At 32.0% G+C, this 18,313-nt stretch overlaps 1 protein-coding gene across 1 annotated transcript; it reads right to left on the bottom strand.

Moving 5' to 3' along the window:
- Positions 1-307: 307 nt before the first annotated feature.
- On the bottom strand, positions 308-1,499 carry LOC111639802 (fatty acid hydroxylase domain-containing protein 2-like). Its single transcript, XM_023385753.1, has 3 exons — positions 1,294-1,499; positions 766-1,038; positions 308-695 (listed from the first exon to the last, which is right to left on the bottom strand). Exons 1-3 carry the CDS (start codon positions 1,491-1,493, stop codon positions 542-544), a joined length of 627 nt encoding a protein of 208 aa, XP_023241521.1. The 5' UTR covers positions 1,494-1,499; the 3' UTR covers positions 308-541.
- Positions 1,500-18,313: the final 16,814 nt, after the last annotated feature.

Genomic DNA, 18,313 nt, shown 5'->3' with positions numbered 1-18,313 from the left:
TCTGTGGGGTGTTCGTTATCCGATCATGTGTTCGTTGTCCGAACATAAAAATCTTTCGCGAAAGTGTTCGTTATCCGATTTGTTCGTTATGCGATCTGTTCGTTAACCGATCACCCACTGTACTTTTTTCTATACTATATTAAAAACTAAAATTTATTCGTTTGTAAGCTTAAAATAGATCCTTATTAACCATATATTATTAAAATGCATTAGTAAATAAAATACAAAACCGGGAATAGTAATTTATGGTTTAGCCTAGTGACAAGTAGATTTGGAGACAAGTAAATTCGACTTACGTTCGCCTCTCCTGGAACCAATTACCGACGTAAGGCGAGGTATACCTGTACATTGTCAAAAATACTTGATATATCAATATTTCTAGTAATTCTGACTAATACTTTTAAGAAAACAATTCATTTACACATTACAAAAAAGATATTTCATCAGCAATATAAAAAAAAATGTAATTTCAGTTTTAAACTGGTTTTAAAACATTTTAGTGTTATTTATTAAAGGATTTCCACTCAAATTGTGCAAATTTTTATTTGTTTTTCGTGATGTTTGAATGCATATTCTTCAAAAAAGAATGTGATTGAATTATTAAATTTCCAAAGAATCTCGTGATTTTAGTAATGGGAGAGTTGGTTCCATGCCAACGATCGATAGCATTCAATTTTCCAAAATTCTGATTAAATCTATAAAAGTAAATAATGGAAATAAGTTTCGAGATTCATATTTAAATTGTTTACGTTTCATTTTACTTACCTCTTATGGTGAAAATTATGCGTTTCACTTAGTTTTATAATTGGAAGATGATAATTAGAATGCTCGATCAATGGCATGATAATAGATATAGTAAACCATAGAAAGGTGGTAAGTGGAAAATTCTTCTTCAGCCATAGAACAACGTACACTGGAATCACATTAGACACCAAGTGCTCTACAGGATGACAATACATTGCTGCTATAGCGATGGGGGCGGTCCACTCGTGATGTTGTTTGTGAATGTGTTTATAAAGTTTAGGGTGATGTAACAATCTAAAAAATAAATCATTAAAAAATATAATCTTGTGTGTGAAAAGTTCTCATTACATTAATTTCGAATAAGGATTAATAATAATTAAAATAAATACCAAACACATAAAACTTATTTAAAGATATGAATATTAATCACTATTATTATTTTTTTTATTTAAATTACGATTCAAAACAAACAACGAATAATTTTGACATTTGAATAGTTTATTCAGGTAGTATCTTAATACTAAAAAATAATTGAAGAAACAATAGTACCTATGGATGTAATAAAATAAGAATTCATATATGATGTAATAGAGCAGAAGGTCTATAATCATCGATCGAACACTTGGAATTGTATCAACACTTTCTACACCTCTCCATTTCATAACTTTGTGGCCAAAATGAATGAATGGGAACGTGATAAGAAAATGATTCACCGACACCTGTTTCACCACCCGATAAACTGTTGACATTTTGACCTGAAATAAATAATTTTGAAAAATAAATAATGTATATTATTTACGGCGAATTTGGCTGGCATTTCTACCAAACGGCGTAGGTAGATTAATGACGTTATCACTCCCTAAGAAAATAAAAAAAGAAAGAGATTAACCAACGAATTGTAGTAGGTGAGTGACCCAAACAACTGCTCTACTCCAAACAGTAGAAGGAAGCAGCTTTAATCTACTGTACAGAGTTAAACTGTGTAGAATGTATAGAGTTCATTACAGCAGCAAGCCAAATTCGCCATTACAAACTTTCTCGTTGTATTGTTAATTTTTGATAAGTTGTCACTAACTGAAAAAAGAACTAATTTTAATTGTACTTTTATACTATTTACGTAGACTGTTTATAAATAGGACTTTTTATACTGCTATAGATTCTAATTAGCAGAAGTAGAAAGTCTTACTTTTTGACTATACTTCCTCCCTCAGCTAATTAGAAGTTATACAATATAAGTCGTATTTATAAACAAGGTCTATGTGGACAATGTAAAAACAAATTTGAAATATTACGAAAATAAAAGTGAAAAAAATTAAGAGTCAATTCTACTTTTAATTACACTACCTAACATAAATATGTTTTTTTATATCTCCGGCGTTAAAATAGGCGATTCTTAAATAATTTCCTTTTGATTTTAAATGCCTTTCTTAAAATTTCCTAACACGCAAGACTGAAAAAGTACATTTCGTAGATACATTTTTGTATAAGATGTTCATTTTGGCGTGGCTTTCTTTCTTTATACACTTCGTCTCAAACGTTGGCAGATATAACAAGTTAAAAATAAACATTTTTAGCTAAATTCCGAATTATTCTTAATGTTTTTACATCATGTTCTATAATGCGAGAGATGGAAAATGTTTCGATCTCTCGCGTTATAAAGAGGTTTGCACCTTAACCGGCTGTTATATAGCATCAAACTCTGTGCTGTGCATGTACACTTGCTAAGCAACTTAAACATTAAACACAGCCAAACGTTTCAAAAGTTTACAATAAAAAATGCCGTTTGAATATTGATTTCCTCTGTAATACTTCTTACTCTCATAAGAAACTTGAATAGTCTCCCGGCATCACTGGATCCGTGGGACTTTGATACTTCTTCTCTATTGCTTGTTAAAGCCTTTTACAACGTTTCTCGATAAAAACGCCAAGAATTTTGAAGAAAATTGATCAACGAATCTGCGCTCCGATTTAAAGCGCTTTAACAAATACGTTCAATTTAGGAACATGCAGGTGTTAGCGGCTTGTTTCGCTACACTGAAAGTACTTTCTGTAAAATTATTTCCTAAATTAATGTGTTAACTCATCTACTTCACCATGGTAAATGCAGAAAATAGGTTATAATAAGGGCATCAATATCTGAAAAAAACGGTGACATGATGTGAAAGTTTCTTGCTAATTTTCGAAGTTTAAGCATCGTAGTTGATAAGAAACCGTTATTATTTCCTTGAAGATAAAAAATCATGTTGGGTAGTGCAATTATTCATTCGTGCAATATCTTAAAAACTACAGTTTTTTTCAAATTAATTATTATTTTGAAGATTACGTAAATAAAATCCATTCAAAATATGTAACTACAATAGACCCCACTATAAAACGGGTTCATATAGTTCGGATTCCTATATGACGGCGAAAAAATTGCGACAGTATTCGTAAAACACGCTAAAAAAACTATTATAATTCGGAAAAACGTTATCGCCGACTCGTGTCGCGACAGGATTGGTCGAATCTAGACCAATATCGAATATTGTACAAACCGTTGAGTCAAACCAGTAGGGGACCTACTAAAAACCATTTATTATTTAACTTCCATATAAATTTTATTTATATGAATGATGTCTCCAAAGTTCAGCGAATTTTTCGCAAAAAAAATAATTTATCAGGAAGCAGAGAGCGCCATTTAATGACAAGCTTCACGACGAAAACAAGCTTAAGCAATGGCGTCGTCGAACGGTGCACACTCGGTAAGTAATCCTACAATTTTTTGTTTATAGCATAGTTTATATGGATTATCTCCAAAAAATTATACGTATTTTGGAAACGTTGAGTCGAATTAGTCTAGAATCGATTAATTTTATGGAAAAAAACCTTTCAAACAGCCGTAGTCCGTAAACTTCACACGTGTCGGGCTGCGATTGGCTCATGTATTTAAGGACTCGTAGAAAATGAATTCTTAAAAATCGGAGCGTATCTACCGTGTTATAAGGGGGTCGACTGTAATTGTTTTTAATAAAATATTAAGTAATGTAGTTATTTTATATATTATACTTTCATAAATTAATATATATTACTTATTTAATAAAAAGATACAAATTTTTTTATTATTTAAAATAAAATTAAATTCTAATAATTAAATTATAATCTACATTTAGAATGATATAGGAAAAAAAAACAGTTGGACTTAATAATGTTATCTTTAAGCCTTAAGTTTCTAAGACAGAGACTTCTATTTATCATTATTTTTAAATAGTATTAATATGAAAATGTATTTGGAGTCTGACTCTTTGTAACAGGGAGTTCGTTGAAAACAAATTTGCAAGCGATTGATAAGGTGACTTATAAATAAATTTCTTATTTGATTTATATCTATAATGTTTTTTCCATGTATCTAGAAATTCAAGACATGAACTGTACGTATTAAGGATTTATAAACAAAGCAATTAATACCATATTTTCTTGTTGACTGTGAACTACAAAAGAAAATAAAGACTTACGTTTATTATAAATCATGTCACGTTCTGTGCACTGATGAGTATTTTGAAAAAAATAAACATTGTTCAAAATTATTCGTTTGATGGCAATAATGCACGATTATTTATTTAAAATATGTGTGAAAAATAACTAACAAATTTTTACGCGTTTTTTGTCTTTAAGCTTAACAACCAGCAAANCCTAACATAAATATGTTTTTTTATATCTCCGGCTTAAAATAGGTAATTCTTATATAATTTCCTTCTGATTTTAAATGCCTTTCTTAAAATTTCCTAATACGCAAGACTGAAAAAGTACATTTCGTAGATACATCTTTGTATAAGGTGTACACAGTATGTCGATATATCACATGTATAACACAGCCAAACGTTTCAAAAGCTTACAATAAAAAATGCCGTTTGAATATTGATTTCCTCTGTAATACTTGTTACTCTCATAGGAAACTTGAATTGTCTCCCAGCATCACTGGATCCGTGTGACTTTGATACTTTCTCTCTATTGCTTGTTAAAGCCTTTTACAACGTTTCTTGATAAAAACGCCAAGAATTTTGAAGAAAATTGATCATTTTATATTAAAGGATTTTAACAAATTGTTCCAAAATCTATCAACGAATCTGCGCTCCGTTTTAAAGCGCTTTAACGAATACGTTCAATTTAGGAACATGCAGGTGTTAGAGGCTTGTTTCGCTACACTGAAAGTACTTTCTGTGAAATTATTTCCTAAATTAACGTGTTATTTCATCTACTTCACCATGGTAAATGCAGAAAATAGGTTATAATAAGGGCATTAATATCTGAAAAAAACGGTGACATGATGTGAATGTTTCTTGCTAATTTTCGAAGTTTAAGCATCGTAGTTGATAAGAAACCGTTATTATTTCTTTGAAGATAAAAAATTATGTTGTGTAATGCAATTATTCATTCGTACAATATCTTAAAAATTACACTTTTTTCAAATTAATTATTATTTCGAAAATTACGTAAATAAAATCTATTCAAAATACACAACTACAGTAGACCCCACTATAAAACGGGTTCATATACTTCGGATTCCTATATGATGGCGGAAAAATTGCGATAGTATTCATACAAACACGCTAAAAAACTCCTGTAATTCGGTAAAACGTCATCGCTGACTCGTGTCGCGACAGGATTGGTCGAATCTAGACCAGTAGCGAATATTGTACAAACCGTTGAGTTAAACCAGCAGCGGACCTACTAAAAACCATTTATTATTTAACGTCCATAAAAATTATATTTATATGAATGATGTCTCTAAAGTTCAGCGAATTTTTCGCAAAAAAAATAATTTATCAGGAAGCAGCGAGCGCCATTTAATGACAAGCTCCACGACGAAAACAAGCTTAAGGAATGGCGTCGTCGAACACTGCACACTCGGTAAGTTTTACTACAATTTTTTGTTTATAGCATAGTTTATATGGATTATCTGCAATAAATTATAAGTATTTTGGAAATGTTGAGTCGAATTAGTCTAGAATCGATTAATTTTATGGAAGAAAACCTTTCAAACAGCCGTAGTCCGTAAACTGCATACGTGCCGGGTAGTGATTTGCTCATGTATTTAAGGATTCGTAGAAAATGGATTCTTAAAAATCGGAGAGTATCTACCGTGTTATAAAAGATGTAAATGTTTTAAGGGGTGTAAGGAGTGTANATTAAATTCTAATAATTAAATTATAATCTACATTTAGAATGATATAGGAAAAAAAAACAGTTGGACTTAATAATGTTATCTTTAAGCCTTAAGTTTCTAAGACAGAGACTTCTATTTATCATTATTTTTAAATAGTATTAATATGAAAATGTATTTGGAGTCTGACTCTTTGTAACAGGGAGTTCGTTGAAAACAAATTTGCAAGCGATTGATAAGGTGACTTATAAATAAATTTCTTATTTGATTTATATCTATAATGTTTTTTCCATGTATCTAGAAATTCAAGACATGAACTGTACGTATTAAGGATTTATAAACAAAGCAATTAATACCATATTTTCTTGTTGACTGTGAACTACAAAAGAAAATAAAGACTTACGTTTATTATAAATCATGTCACGTTCTGTGCACTGATGAGTATTTTGAAAAAAATAAACATTGTTCAAAATTATTCGTTTGATGGCAATAATGCACGATTATTTATTTAAAATATGTGTGAAAAATAACTAACAAATTTTTACGCGTTTTTTGTCTTTAAGCTTAACAACCAGCAAATGAGTTGCTTAACTTTTCCGGCAAGATTTAAGCCGAGTGAGACGCCCTCTGTTATTTTATTTTATTTTAAAACCTTTTTATAATTTTAATTATTATAAAATGGCAAAAAGCTTAATTTTCACGGAAAGGATGAATCTTACAAAAGATGCAAATACTAACGAGCCATTATTTATTGTAGTATTTATTATTGGGAGTGTTTGCCTCTGTACATGACATTTCTCTTGTTAACATTGAAGTCGTGCCGGTTATCTATGTAATTACATTCAGGGAAACATTTTTGAAGTGATTTCATGTAAAGATTTGTCTAGATCGGAAGTTGCTCTACAGTTAATTAAGGCCTCTTTTCCCACATACCACATCTCGTTTCAATTTTCATCTAAAACAGTTTTCGAGATTAAGGAGAAACAGATAAACAGCAAACGGACGACAGTGGGAATTTGTAGGTCTTCAGCTTTTTTCGAATTGCAGCCCAATAATGAGTAAAATCGTCATCAAGTCCGAACTAGTGGAGATATGACCCATGACCACTCTCTATTTCCTCACCCTTCGACCTTTAGCCATCAAAATTTCACAGCATGAATACACAAACTCCCCAAAAACTTTTAAAAATTTTCGATAAAAAGCAAAGGAGTTAAGCTTCAATGAAAAGAAACTTATGCCCCCTACATACACTCACACACTGTAACATCTATACATACAAACCAAACATCCGATATTTCTTATTTCTTGACGTTTCAAAGTATCCAAAGTCCAAAAATGTAAAACTCTTAAAGGATCATTTTTGACGGATCGCCATACTCTTCTTCTGTATTATATTACAGAGCCGGAAAAGTAAAAGTGTGTAAAACAAAGGTAAAAGTGTGACTAATATTGCCGACAACATACAAGAAAATGTTATTTAAAACTTTAAATATCTTTTTCTGGATATCTTGAAATAATATTCTACACAAATATAACAACAATTTTACCGAAAATTTTTCATTTATTATCCGTTATGATTGCCATAATTTTATGTTTTTTTTATGTTGCTAAATAAATATTTTGACTGAAATCTGCAAAAACTGTAGACCAACAAATTCCCACTGTCGTCAGTCGGGCTGTCCGTCTGTCTGTCTGTCTCTCCTAAATCTCGAGAACGATGTTAGATAAATAAAAGTCGAAAACAGAGTTTGAAAGCTTAGAGAATGTGGCTTGGAATAATTATATATGAATTTCCGCTATGAGTCGGAGGTCACGTTATTTCAATTAAAATATTTTCTCCTGGACGAAGTTATATAGACGGCCAGCATGACTTCTTTGATAACAGGAAAAGTGTCACGCACAAGGCCCAGAAACTACTAAACTTCAGTTCACTGTGACAGCTCGGCATTGTGACGATGTCAAAATAAATAATTGCTCGTTTATAATAGAAATTAATTCAAACGATAAAATTGTCCATTCAACTTAGCATTTGATATTCTTTGTTTATGTTGTTACATTTTTCATTTCTACTTCACTCTTGGAGAGCATTTTCCTCCGGCTTTGTATCAACGCATCCATTCCAGTTCAATTGTTTAGTCTACCATGTGTTCTAGCACTTTACGATATTCAGAAAAATATCGCATATTTCCGGATTATCGGCTACTTTCCAAAATATGCCGGATTACCGAACATTCCTGATTGTCCGGTACCGGTTTAACTAACTTTCATTATTTTGAAGAAAATAATAAATATTAACATGGCCGACGGTATTATATTTAATAAAATATAAAAATATAAAATTACAACGTTTAACAATACTTTGTTTCCGTTTGTTCATCTGTCGTTCGCTCCAGTTGACAGTCCACAAAAATTACAATCACGGAGGCGACCTTTCTTTAGAGGCTGCTGCCTCCGCAATAAAATGCAAATATGGTTAAAAACGTCCTCTGGTGCTATTGCCACTTTCACAAAAATTCATTTTGAAGAAAATAATAAATATTAACATGGCCGACGGTATTACATTTAATAAAATATAAAAATATAAAATTACAACGTTTAACAATACTTTGTTTCCGTTTGTTCATCCGTCGTTCGCTCCAGTTGACAGTCCACAAAAATTACAATCACGGAGGCGACCTTTCTTTAGAGGCTGCTGCCTCCGCAATAAAATGCAAATATGGTTAAAAACGTCCTCTGGTGCTATTGCCACTTTCACAAAAATTCATTTTGAAGAAAATAATAAATATTAACATGGCCGATGGTATTACATTTAATAAAATATAAAAATATAAAATTACAACGTTTAACAATACTTTGTTTCCGTTTGTTCATCCGTCGTTCGCTCCAGTTGACAGTCCACAAAAATTACAATCACGGAGGCGACCTTTCTTTAGAGGCTGCTGCCTCCGCAATAAAATGCAAATATGGTTAAAAACGTCCTCTGGTGCTATTGCCACTTTCACAAAAATTCATTTTGAAGAAAATAATAAATATTAACATGGCCGACGGTATTACATTTAATAAAATATAAAAATATAAAATTACAACGTTTAACAATACTTTGTTTCCGTTTGTTCATCCGTCGTTCGCTCCAGTTGACAGTCCACAAAAATTACAATCACGGAGGCGACCTTTCTTTAGAGGCTGCTGCCTCCGCAATAAAATGCAAATATGGTTAAAAACGTCCTCTGGTGCTATTGCCACTTTCACAAAAATTCATTTTGAAGAAAATAATAAATATTAACATGGCCGACGGTATTACATTTAATAAAATATAAAAATATAAAATTACAACGTTTAACAATACTTTGTTTCCGTTTGTTCATCCGTCGTTCGCTCCAGTTGACAGTCCACAAAAATTACAATCACGGAGGCGACCTTTCTTTAGAGGCTGCTGCCTCCGCAATAAAATGCAAATATGGTTAAAAACGTCCTCTGGTGCTATTGCCACTTTCACAAAAATTCATTTTGAAGAAAATAATAAATATTAACATGGCCGACGGTATTACATTTAATAAAATATAAAAATATAAAATTACAACGTTTAACAATACTTTGTTTCNGTCGAGTTCATAACTTTTCGTAAAAGAATCTTTTTTCACGGGTCAAGCTGCACATTAAATGCGCAAGACATATTCCCAGCAGGTAAAGAAAGAAGAATAAGAAGGGACAAGGCATCACTAAATCCTTATTATATCATTATTTCTGCATCATTAAATCCTGCACAAGGCAATGCAAAATAAAAAGAAATTAAGTGAACTGGCGGTAGCTTCAATACAGTCGGATACTACTCTTTAACAAGGTAAGCCATTTCACATTTCAAAACTTTCTAAAAAAAACTACCAAGTAGTTGCTTAACTTTTTCGGCAACAGATGGTGACGCCATCTTATATCATATTTTATTTCAAATTTTTTTTACATTTTTATCTACTATAAAATGGCAAAATGCTTAATTTTGACAGTAGGAATGGGTTTTATTAAAAAATTGTCAATGCTAAAAACGAGTAAAATCGTCATTAAGTCCGACTCTATTCCACATACACACGATCGCCATTATTTCTCTACTCATCTACCTATAACCACCAGAATATAATAATTTCAATTTCCCTAACCCTTCAAACCTTTATTCAAAATTTCAAAAATTTTCCATAGAAAGCACGGGAGTTATTAAGCTATAAAGAGGGTGAACAAAATCCTGCCAGTCCACACACACTTACATCTATCCATACAAAAAAGAACCCTGAATTTTTTTTATAATTTCTCGACATTTTAATGCGTCCTGAGTCCAGCAATGTAAAAATCTTTGAGAGTCATTTTTTGACCAATCGGAATACTTGTACTATACTTTCCTTCTGTTATATATAACAGCCGGAAAAGTAGAAATTTTATCATGAACGAACTTCAATCCCTGATCAACAAAAGAGAAAAAGCTATGCGCGGTCTGCATGAGAAATAATTTTCTATAACTTGCAGAAATAACCGAATGTGGTACGAATTTGTGTTTGCAAATATCATTCTTTTATGTTTCTAAATAATGAAACTGACAGATAAAATTTCGGAAATCGCTGATTCGAATTTTCTATCATTTGCATGCTTTTTACTCTTTCTACGTATATTTTTACGCACAATAAAATGATGATTTTTACTATCATACGTTTCTAGTAATATGTTTTTGGCTTGTTTTTCGCAAGATTCGCCTTTTCAGCCGTTTTTTATAAAAATAATTTGCATTTAAAGTTTCAAAATTTACTAATTGTTATTAAAATTGTTAGTGAATAATAAACTAAAGTGTCGATTTCGCAAACTATACAGAGTTTAAGATATTGACACTTGCATCGAACTGACAACACCCGTGCAAGACCAGTCGAAACAAGAAAAGACCTGTTGTTCGGTTGCGCTCCAAGTTATGGATGGATGAAAAGGTTCATGTATAGTATTAGATTAAAATATAAAGTTTAATTTTAAGTTAAACGACTGCCTCGTCATTGTTCTAACAACGGTTATGGGTCCCGCAAGCTTCCATTGCGTTCCAATGTTTTTTTGAGTGTTTGTTGCAGTACTGTGCGAGTTTGTTAACCGCAAATGTGATGTCTGGCCTGTTTTATGCGATATATACATTAATCCCCTATTAACTCTCTGTAGACTAAGTTCACATCTGAGTTATTAGCTTCTGTTTTCAAACTTGGTCTACACTACATCGGCATAGTAATTTCTTTTTTCTCTTTTGTCATCTACATATACTGCTAGGATTATCATCCCATCGTACTGTCAACATGGCCAACAACTCAAAAATCAGAGAACTAAATATAGGACGAAAAGAAGAACTTGACCGCTGGGAGATCTGCATAAGAGAGAAACAAGCCAGATCACCATTTCCGAAACCAAAAGAGAGGCAGAGAAATATTAGAACTGATTCATGCCGGCATTTGTGGCATGAATCAGTGATACATTTGTGGAACAGTGATAACCGAATCATTGAGTGGATCAGTGATAACCGAATCATTGAGTGGATCAAAATATTTTATCACGTTTATTGATGATTATTGTAGATGGTGTGAAGTATTATTCATGGAAAACAAAAATGAAGCTCTCAAGAAATTCAAAACATAGCCTTTGTAGAAAATAAAACGGAAAGAAAAATAAAGGCAATAAGAAGTGACAACGAAACCGAGTATACTAATGTGAGAATTCGAGCTCTAGCATGAATTTGCGAGCTTCGATAAAATTCTCTCATCGTTGTTTCTTCTATTTTCTATCACTTCTAGGAGTGACCTTATAGCAAAAGTAATAATTCTACTGAAATGTCTATATTAATTGTCAGAAATCGAAACCTTCCCCGTCCAGTCGAACTTACACGGGATGGCATCAGAACGTTCCCCGAACTTTTCCCCCCTCCGGGACGTGTATAAAAAGGGGTCGCACTTGAACCTCGGGGCGGACAGCCGAAGAGGACTTGCCAGGAGAACTCCTTCAGCGGACAACTCCATGTAGACCTCAGCCGATTCGGGGACAGTTCGTAAACAACGCCCATACTGCGAGATCGGGACCACGAGAGGTATTTAATCTAAATTTGATCCTCGCTCTTTCGTTCCTTGTCTCTCTCTCTAATATAGATTACTTTAGGCTAGTTGAATTTAGTAGAATAATATGTTTTATAGAGCTAGCACTTAGACGGTTAATCGACGAGCGTATATTCCTTGTCACGATATAGAATAATTTTTGAGTAATCACATTTTGTAGCATTTCGCTTTGTACGCGTATGTATAGATAGTTAATTAGTTAATTAAATGTATTATTTTATATTTAATGATGTGTCATCCTTGAGTACAATCGGTAATCTCCTTGTGTGCAATCAGCAACCTGTCGACTTACCCATTTCCTTCCCCACTCACATTTTTGCCCTCCTATAAAGCCATTCTCTGACCGAGCCGCCGGTAAGCGGGGTAAAGCTCGAAGCTATACCCTCTCGGTTCTCACACTAATAGCGAATTTCAGAACTTCCTGAAACAAAGGGATTAGGCATGAGAAAACAGCCTGCTACACACCGCAACAAAACTGCATCGCACAGAGAAGAAATAGAACACTAGTGAAAATGGGAAGTTGCATGCTACTTCAAGCATGATTGAGAGAATGCTTTTGGACAGAGGCTGAATATACCGCATCACATATTAGAAATAGATGTCCATCAAAGAGCCTGGACGGCGACATACCCTTCAAATTATTGACCGGCAGCATGCCAACAATCAAATATTTTAGGAAATTCGGTCAAATGTCATTCGCATTAGAAAATAAATCAGGAAATGAAAATTTTATGAGAAATCCACGAATAGGCTATTCTAACGAAACAAAGCGTATCGTCTATGGAACACGAAGACGAAAAGAATTATAACATGCAGAGATGTCAAATTTTTCAACGAATTCCCAAATAACTCAATGGACAATATGATGTAAAATCAGCATACCTACATAGCGAATTGAATGAAAAAATATATCTGGAACAACCAAAGGGATTTCGGAGAAAAGGCGAAGAACATGTATACTGTAAGCTTAACAAAGCAATCTATGGTCTTAAAAAAAGTTGATGGTGCTGGAATAATCATCTGGAAAAATGATTGAAAGAATCTGACTTTAAAAGACGCACGATCAACCCGTGCGTATATAAACTGACAAGAAAGAAAGGGATGATAATCCTAACAGTATATGTAGATGACATCTTAAAATCGCATAATAGACATATGAAAAAATTGGTATAGGAACTAATTAAACATTTTGACATCAAGTTCCTAAGACCTGTTTCTGAACTTTTTGGAGTAAGATTCACACGTCAGAAGTATTAACAGTATAGGTCTCTCCTAGACCAGGAAAAATACGTTGAAAAACTGCTAGAAAAGTTTAATATGTTAGAGGCAAAGGAAATTAGTACACCGATGGAGTGTAGACTAGATTTGAAAACAGAAACTAATAACTTAGACGAGAACTTGCCCTACAGAGTGCTTATAGGTGCATTAATGTATGTATCGCAGAAAACAAGGCCAGACATCACATTTGCGGTTAATAAACTCGCACAGTACTGCAATAAATACTGAAAAAACATTGGAACTACGAATAAGATACACAAGATCTGGAGGAACCTTTTTGCATACTCAGATGCAGACTGTGCAATGGAGGAAGAAAACTGTAAAAGGACAACTTGGTACATTATATTTATGGTAGGAGGACCCGTGACCTGGAAAAGCACAAAACAATCTGTAGCGCTCCTCATTACGATGGAAGCTGAATATATATCCCTATCAATGTGTTCAAGAGATATAACTTGGATGAGAGAAATGCTTAGACAGTTGGACTAGCATGAATTACTAGAAGAACCCACTATCATCAAATGCACAACCAAGCAGCAATAGGACACGCCAAAAGTTATGAGATAAAACTGTAGGACCAAACATATAGCCGTAAAGTATCATTACATTCGAGAGAAGGTCACCGATGGAATAGTACGAATAGAGTATAGGGATACTAATAGCAACACTGTTAACATCCTCACAAAACCACTTGAGAGAGAACCTTTCCTGATCCACCATAAACGTATAACTTGCGAAGAGATCACTAAGTAAAGATAGAGTCTCTTCGAGAGGTCGATTATTAGGGAATACTAAACTAAACCAAGTGTCGATATTGCAAACTGTGTATGAACTGGCAACATTCATGCAAGACGTCTCGAAACAAGAAAAGACATGTTTTCAGTTTCGCGCTAAATTATGGATGGGTGAACAAGTTCATGTATAGTCTTAAATTAGAATAAAGTTTAATTCTAAGTTAAAAGACTGCCTCGTCATTGTTTTAACAAAAATAATAAAAAATTAAGTATAAATTAATTTACGAACGCGCAGTTATTCTGACACTATCACAATGCCGTGTTGCAATTTTAACAATATTTTTAGTTTTCTTAATTTAAAATATAGGTTACGAGTTTGCTATCCTACCCCAGTACATCATACGTTTCTACTGGCAACAGACTGATATCAGTCATCATCTATCAGGGGAAAATATTTGAATTGAAATAACGTGACTCTCGATGCAACCTGGAACTTTATACATAGTTAATCGAAGAATTAAGAAATATATTGCCACAAACTTACTTAAAATTTCTGATAACTCCATTATAATGGAAATAAATTATTTGATTATCAGAAATATTTTATATGAAATTTTATTTAATTATATTTACTGTTTGAAATTCAAATGTGAGAGATAATATAACTATATTTTATGGTTAGTTTACAAAACATTGTCATTAGCTGTTCCTGTATATAAATAATATAAAGTATTTGTTAAATTAAAATTATAAAAAACTATTTACCATAAACGTGAAAATAATAATCATCTTCGCAGAAAAGTACAAACAATTTTTTCCATGCATACTCGAAAATATTGTAAATCATTATTACAGGAGCAAACAAATTCCTGAAATAAAAAAAACCTTATTTTTAATTTAAACATATCAATAAAAAATCATTTTGTGAGTAATTACCATAAAATTATTTTATATTGAATCATTCAAATTACTGTACTTTTATCTGTGTTATCTGAATGGAAGTGAAACGATTAGTTAATTTACAAAACAACAAAACAAAATCACAGTATAGTTGCGCTAATTCGAACTAATCGAGTGGTAGTTCGGATTAATGAGGATGTGACTTTTACTCTTTTAGGCCATTTTTTTATAGTTGTAAGACAGTTTAAAGCAGCAAATAGAAGTTAGAATTGTTATGAAGTCAAACAGGGTGTAGAAAGAATGAGCAGCAATGCTCACCACACGTGATTTACGTTTAAAATAATGCACTTGTAAACTGTACACGTGGACTCACAGTTTACAACTGTATTATTTTAGTTATAAAAATGATACAAGTTTTTTGGATTACAAGGAGTTCAGATGACCAAGGATTCGGATTCGCGCGACCGTACTGTAATTAAAAAAAACTTGTGTTATCCAATAGTAAATTCTGACAAATCATTTAACTAAGTTTATTCCATGATCACATGAACAATCAATTTCTATAATTCATTTTCTAAATATATGTTTTACTTAACGTCCAAGAAAAGTGAACTTAAAATGTAATACCAGTAAAATGTAATACCAGTAAAATGAAAACCAGTCTAATGATCCACAAACCCCATTACAATATCTTTTTACTAATGATTTAATTTCAACATTTCCAAACACAGCAATAGCAGTAAGAATATTACTTACATTGCCGTTTCAGTTGCACTTGGTGAAAGGTCCTTTTCAAAGTTAAAAATTATAAAAAACTATTTAAGATCAACAATGCACCAGCAAAAACTAAGTAATTTAGTTTATAGCTATAGTTTCAATGGAAAATGAAATCTTAGACAGCTTGGATACAAGAAAATTGATAACAGATTTCGCAAACATGAAGGCAAGAACAGTTTAATTTCTATAGATAAATATTTTTATTGTTTTACACTTAAGTAAGCAAAAATAACTTAGTAATAATAAATAGTTCTTTTTGTAGAGTATTTCTTTTCTTTTTTCACACCCTTATGAGACAACACTAAAGAGCCTTTCTGGCAAGCTCAGCGCAGATAGTCGTAGTTAAACAGGGGGCGGAATAATCGGTATTGCATACGGGCGTTCAAACAGCTAGCGGCGCCCCTGGATACAGTGTAGATTAATTTTAACGCTTCAGTGAACATGAATAGGAAAATATTCCGTCATTTGCACTAACAATGATGGTTAGCATTTTCCTCCTTTATGAATTTAACTAGCTGTTACCCGCGACTTCGCCCGCGGAGGTTTTGCTAGCAAATCCCATTTATATTCAGTATTTCAACAACAATAGTAATTGTTATATGACACCTACCGCTGAGAATGATGAGAATTGCCAAGAATTAAACGAACTATTTTCAATTTGATCAATTTTATGGAACGTTTACAATTGTTCAATCAATCAATCGAATTAATATGCAATAACAAATTCGAATTTAAAACGGTTCGATCATTTTTTAAATCGAAATAGATAAAAATATTTATAACAATGTCTGAAATGTTATCAATTTAATACACCTAAGTACTCAATGAAGACTAAACGTAGTTGAAAACAAAAAATCGCATCTGAAATTGTATAGTAGAAGCCGTTTTTCCGGTTAATCCTTAATCTTCTCACTCTCCCCCCGCAGGAAAGTTTCGGAAAATTTCTTCCTAGTGTGCGTTTTCCTGACGTACCCTAACTGTGTACCAAATTTCACCACTTTAGGTTCAGCGGTTTGCTCTGGGCGATGATGAATTAGTCATTCAGTCAGGACAAGCAATTTTATATATATAGATTAGGAATTCACATTAACGTCAACAATACTCCTGACTTTTCACCAGAAAAACTGCGAATATTTTCATATCACATTATAATTGTTACAGATATTGTACATATCGTCACTACTTCGAAATTATTAGTTCTATTTGTTTTTTTAGGTCATGTGTATTTTATTTTACGCATTTAAAAACATTATTCTGAGAAAAGATATAGTTACACTGGACTACTAAAAGATTCAACAGAATCGAAAAAAAAAATTAAAAACACTTGATATCACCTGTTAAAATCGCGTGAACAAAGTTCCTTTTAAAATATAAAATGAATTGGTATCAAGCGTGACATCAGTCAATATTCCACTCACAGATTTAAAATTCTTTACTTTTTAAAATTAAAGTACATTAATAGAAATAATATTTTAAAGCTATTGAATTATACTTATTTTGCATTATTTCATCAATTCTATTATTCGGTTACGTAAACTCTATACGGTAACTATTGTTTTTTTATAAATAATAAATTAAAACCATATTTTCCCTGTGCTATATTTTCCCTGTGTTTTATAAGTTATATAGTAAAAATGACTATTGTTTGAAAATTATTTTGTATTAACAAATAACTGTTGTTTGTAAATAATAAATTAAAACTTCGAATGTTCCAAAATAATAACTTTTTATAGGAAGGAATTCGACTAAACTGATTATACTTTCTTATTTCAGTGCTTGCACTGACTCGACTCTGTAAATAAAATTCGTACAAACTTTTGTATTTATTTATTGTTTTTGTACATTTATTATTATTATTATTAACTATTAACTGTTTTATCATTATTATTATTACAAAAACCGATTAAATTGTCAAATTTGCAATATAATCTCATAAAAGACAGTAGTTAATAATTAACTTATCGTAAAAATAAAAAATAAAAACACTGAATTTTAAATAATCCCAGGTACATTTTGGGATGGAAGTGCAAACAAAAAAAAAATTTGGCAATTGAAATTTCATTAAGTTGAAGAAGTTATCTTTATATAAAATTAACCATATTTATATATTGTATATGTAAAGGAATGCCAATTATAAAATGCCCAACGTAACGAATCAGATTGTGTTTCATCTATGTCACTTGATCAACACACGCTGTCAATAATACAAAATTAAATCGCACTCCGGCATACTGAGTCACCGTTTTTATTTTCTGGCGTCGGAGATTTAACCGTGGATTTCAAGTACTTACAGTTTTTATAGAAGTTATATACTTATTACATATTTTTATCACTTTCCGAGAAGTTGCTCGAGATGGAACCGTTTCGTTCTATATAATGGCGGTGCATCCGGTTCCATTGCGGCGCCATTTTGCTTTAACTTCGTTAACTCTTTTTTAAAAAATGTTTAATTAAAACTTTTACACTCCTGAATGTCCATCTGGCGCAAGACAAATCAACGCAATCAATGTAAAACAACTTTCTGCTTTATTAAGTGTATAATATCCATATAAATTTTAACAGTATTGAAGACAATACAATTCTCATTGCCACTTTAAAGGAATTTACTCAGATTCGTGTAA

Source organism: Centruroides sculpturatus, unplaced genomic scaffold (assembly GCF_000671375.1).
Source record: "Centruroides sculpturatus isolate CEXI.00-Female unplaced genomic scaffold, Cexi_2.0 scaffold147, whole genome shotgun sequence".
In the NCBI taxonomy this organism is placed as follows: Eukaryota; Metazoa; Arthropoda; class Arachnida; order Scorpiones; family Buthidae; genus Centruroides; species Centruroides sculpturatus.
This window is presented reverse-complemented; position numbering and strand designations above follow the sequence as displayed.